Genomic DNA, 5,037 nt, shown 5'->3' with positions numbered 1-5,037 from the left:
TTAATATAAATATCTTTCATATTTCTTTAATAATAAGTAATTATTCACTATAATACATCAAATAATAATACTAATATGAAATAATATTAAATAATAATATTGAAAATAATAATATCCAAAGTAGGAATCGGTGACACCTTTCTCCTCAGACCTCTTTTTAAGAAAAAAAAAGAAAAGAAAAAAAAGGACTACTTGTCTATTTCTTATTACAATTTCATCCATGAGTACAATAAGTCAACCATTACATTAATGGCTCTAACCCTTCAACATAATACAAAAAGATGGGTTCATGATCATGAAGCACACACATATATTCTCTGCTAGTCTCATAATCGGAAAGTTCTGCCGATTTCTGGTGACTTGTTCAGTTGGCGTGAACTCGTTCTCCACTAGGCTGAAACCGGTCCAGAAATCCAAGGCTCAAAGTAATCTCCCCGAAATTTTGGATTAACGTTGGGAATCAAAGAACCAAACTCGGCAATCAAAGACTCAAGCTCATCTCCCTAGACAGAGTGATCGATAATTTCATCATCCTTAAGAAATTCTAGGTAGCTAGGCTTCTGAAGCAAGGGTTGGCGAGTTCTTGTGAGGCTGAAATGGGTGTAGGAATGGAGCTTGCGTTTGAAATGTTCTGGTTCAGATGAAAGAGCTTTGTGGTTGGGAATATTCTGATGAGTACTTATCCCAAGCTTCTTCCCATGGTTGTTCCAGCGGTCGGCCCTGGAAGATGATTTTTTTGCTATAAATACCCAGCTCAAACTCGAACTGACCACACTATCATATCATAATGGAAAAATATGAGTATGAGGATTCCCATTACCTATTCCCATGAAGCCACTGCAGGGTATTGTCTTCCGTCAAACTGTTATTCCACCTCTCCCTACAACTCTTGCCACTCCTCTCCAGCCCTGCCAGCATTGCGATATTTGGCCAAGATAGATGGGGATTTCTGCTTTTACATTCAATGAGCTTATGGTCCTCTTCTTCGGTCCATCGCGGTCTCTGCTCCTCTGGTCTTGCCATCATGGATTTCCCTGCAAAGATGGAAGAAATCAACCCAATAAATTTTCCATCAAACATAGTACTGCTTAAAAACCAGCGAAGCCCCATTGAATAGCAAGCTCTGAAGAGAAGATTGAGACCTTGAAGAAACAATGTGATTGTTATCCAATGCTTGGCTGAGCTTGCTTCATAGTGGTTAATTTTGGGAGGGAAATTTATACAAGAGAGTTGCCTTCGGTTGATGATCCGTTTGAGGAGATAAACGGAAGCCATCTCATTGAGGACACATGCCTTTATGCCAGTTAGAGTTCGAAATTCAATCATTGGAGACAAGGGGGTCCACCACGGGTTGTAGAGGCAACTTTGTATGTTTTAAGAGCATGGACTTGGGTCAGATAGAGGAGATAAACTGACGTCAACATACAGCTACACAACTTTTAAAATAAAGTCTTTGGTGGACCACCACAAGAGGGAATTTTTAATAGGAATTGTGTTCTCAGGTCAGATGGAGGAGATAAACTGACACAAAGGATATTGGAACGAACATGCGAGAGGGCAGAGGGGCGCCCATCTTTGCTATAAAAATAGGAAACAATGACACTTTGAAAAGACACTTTGATGTTCCGATTTCAATTTTCAATCATAAAAGGTTCAAAAAGTTGGAAAGTCCAAAAGTAGACGATATAAAATCATCAAACATCGGTTTCAATCCCACCTTTTCTTTAGCTCTTTTCTTCCGTTTGTATCCGACATCCTACTCAACCGTCCCATGAATACTTCCCCTTTGACTTCCTCGATATGGACAAAAAGGTTTTGGTAACACAGAGTTTGATACCAAACTAAGCTTTTTTTTTTTTTTTTTTTTATAAAAAAAACCCAATCTTACGATTCTTTCCGTATCAACATCTACGTGTTATTACTATTATTTTTTATAACAAAATCATAATCGATGATTGTGATTTTAGCTAACATTGAAAGATATTTACTGATTATGGTTTTATTATAAAAAAAATAATGAAATAAAGTTAAAAGATTATTTTAATAAATATTTTGAAAAACAATTTAGATATGAAATATTTTTTTTTATAAAAAGGATCACTTTTTTGATAAACTCCTTACACAAATTCTCACAAAATCATCATTTTCTCAAAAAGGAAAGTACCGCATATATTAGAAAATGTCCCAAATTTCTAATTAGTATAAATTCTTTTTTTTATAAAGAATATTATATAAAATATTTTTAAATTGATACATAATTGTAGTATTATATTTTTTTTTATAAAAATAAGAAAGATTACTATAAATATCTCTATAAATATTTTAAATTATGAAGGGAAAAAGTTATGAGATAGAGATGAGCCTACAAAGACTGTACGAGGTGAATAGAGATGTGAGGAACCTATAAAGATTATACGAGGTGAATAAAGCTGTGAGGAAGAACGAGAGGTACCCGGTGAAGCAAGAGGGTTCATGGTAGGATAGGGATACAAAGAGTAGGAAAATATGAGATGTTTTGAGAACCCAATAATTGTATTTGATTCTGTCATCTGTAATATTCTAGTTCTATAATTTGTAATGTTCTTTATTGTATATTGGAATGATTATCTCTCATCCGTGGATGAAGACATGATTGTCGAACCACATTAAAATGTCATGTACCGTTTGCGTTGATTTTTTTTATCATTGTGTTGTTGATTAATGATGTTAGCATCGAAGTTTCCGCTCACGTAATAGTATATAAACATGAAAAAAAGAAAAGGAAAGAAAAAAAAAAGAAGCAAACTAGCCATGAAATTATGTGGGCATCATATAATCATGCACCATATAATTTTTTTTTTCTTGAAGTTTAAATTTTGACTTTTAATGTACATATATTTTGAAAGAAATAATCCTATATATATGCACTCCAAAATTACTATCTAAAGCTCCTCTCCTCCCAACAACTTCTGAAATGTTTTCCTTTTCTCATTTACACACGACAACTCAAAGAGTTGTCTCTTATTTTTATTTTATTTTAAAAAACATTGACATGTGATAATCAACCATGTCATATGATTTTTCTTCTTTTCTTTTTTTATTCCTTTGTTAATACGTCCACTTTTTTTTTTTAATGTGTTGATTTTATAAAATCTTTTTAATTTTGATTTTTTTCACTGTTTCATCATTCTATATTTATTTATTTTAATTATTTATGAATATTTTTAAGACAAAATAACAATACATAATAAATATTAAATAATTAATGAGAACAAATTTAATATAAAAATAAATACATAACAAACAAGTTTAAAAGTTTACAACATAAGATTTTCTATATTTTTGCTAAATAAAATATTTATTTATTTTATAAATTTTATGACATTGTTATATTATTTTATTATTTATATTTTTATAAATTTTAAATTTTTATATGCAAATTAGAGTCAATGACAATAATTTTAGTTTTTTGCTCATGGATCTAAATTGATCATAGTTTTAACTTTCTTTTTGGTTAAATTATTTAACATTTCTAATTATATAACATAAAAACTTGATTGTTGTTCTAACATTTTACTTTATTAAAATATTTAAGTTTTAATTTATATAAAATAAAAATAAAATAAAATACATTTTTCATGAAAAGTTGTATTTAATCATTTATATTAATTTCTCTTAATTTTATTAAAAATTAAAATTTTTACATGTTGAAATTGTACACATTTCAAGTTTGAGCAATTTGAATAGCACTTTTGTAGTTACAATACATAGGAGTAGGACAAGAAAGAGAAACACCCATATCAACACGTAACCAACATAACCAAACTATCTCAGTGGTGGTAAATACCATAATATGATACTCAACTTCTGTGGAAGATCGAGAAATGATAGTTTGTTTTTGTTCTTCCAAGAAATAATGGAATCCCTAAAAAAATGTATAAAATCTAGTGGTAGACTTGTGATCTTCAAGATCACTGGTTCAATCAACATCATAATATGCATGCAACTCTTAAAAAAGAAGTAGATGGAAATAAAATACTATGAAATATAGTGCCTCGGAGATACTACAAAACATAAAGACAACAACTCAATGAATTGTAGTAGGAGAAGCAACAAATTGACTAACATTATGAACAACATAAGTAATGTTCGAACGTGTAATGCTGAGATATACCAAGTTGCCAACAATAGTACAATATAAAGTAGGTTCTAGCAAGGGGTTGCCATAAGAAGAAGAATACTAAATATTAACTTCAAGAGTAGTATCAATAAGGTGAGCATGATCGAGAATATCAATTATGTACTTTGATTGTGAAAGAAGATAACCTTTTGGAGAAGAAACTATCTTAATGCCCAAAAAGTATTGTATAGAGCCCAAATCCTTCATTTTAAAATGGGAAGTCAAATATGATTCCAACACTATAATCTTATCAACATCATCACCTATAATAATTATGTCATCAACATATAGAAAAAGAAGAATACAACCAATAGAGGTGTAACACTTTAAAAAGAGTGTAGGATCATGATGGCTAGGTCAAAGCCAAGAAAAATAAGCATATTAGAGAACTTTGCAAACCAAGCACAATGTCTTTGTTTGAGATTGTATAAACTTTTTTAAGCTTGCAAACTTCTCTAAGATTATGAGAAACACTAGGAGAGAGGACCATATAGACTTCTTCTTGAAGATCACCATTCAAAAAGACATTTTCAACATCCAACTGAGATAAAAGTACATAAGTAATTATAATAAAAGTACAAACTGAAGTCATCTTTGTAATAAAAGTAGAAGTTTCCTTATGATTCATACCATACTATTGAGAAAATCCCTTAGCAACCAATCAGGCTTTGTACTGCTTAATTGAACTGTCAAAATTAGTTTTGATTTTATAGACTTAATGACTATTGCATTCTTACCAAGTGGTAAAGGTACCAAACCCTAAGTATTAATCTTATGAAAAGCAAAAAGTTCCTCAATCATAGAAGCTAAAAATGATGTAAAAGAATTTGAATAAGAGGAATAAATAAAAATATGATAATCGATTAGACTTATGAATT

At 30.6% G+C, this 5,037-nt stretch overlaps 1 protein-coding gene across 1 annotated transcript; it reads right to left on the bottom strand.

Annotated features, from left to right (window-relative positions):
- Nucleotides 1–503: 503 nt before the first annotated feature.
- Nucleotides 504–1,110, bottom strand: LOC117933927 (transcription factor MYB27-like). Its single transcript, XM_034855513.1, has 2 exons — nt 821–1,110; nt 504–720 (listed from the first exon to the last, which is right to left on the bottom strand). The coding sequence occupies exons 1-2, from the start codon at nt 1,108–1,110 to the stop codon at nt 504–506; spliced, it is 507 nt and encodes a 168-aa protein (XP_034711404.1).
- Nucleotides 1,111–5,037: the final 3,927 nt, after the last annotated feature.

Source organism: Vitis riparia, chromosome 16 (assembly GCF_004353265.1).
Source record: "Vitis riparia cultivar Riparia Gloire de Montpellier isolate 1030 chromosome 16, EGFV_Vit.rip_1.0, whole genome shotgun sequence".
Lineage (NCBI taxonomy): Eukaryota > Viridiplantae > Streptophyta > Magnoliopsida > Vitales > Vitaceae > Vitis > Vitis riparia.
The sequence above is the reverse complement of the archived record's forward strand: the minus strand, read 5'-3'. Positions and strand labels throughout refer to the sequence as shown.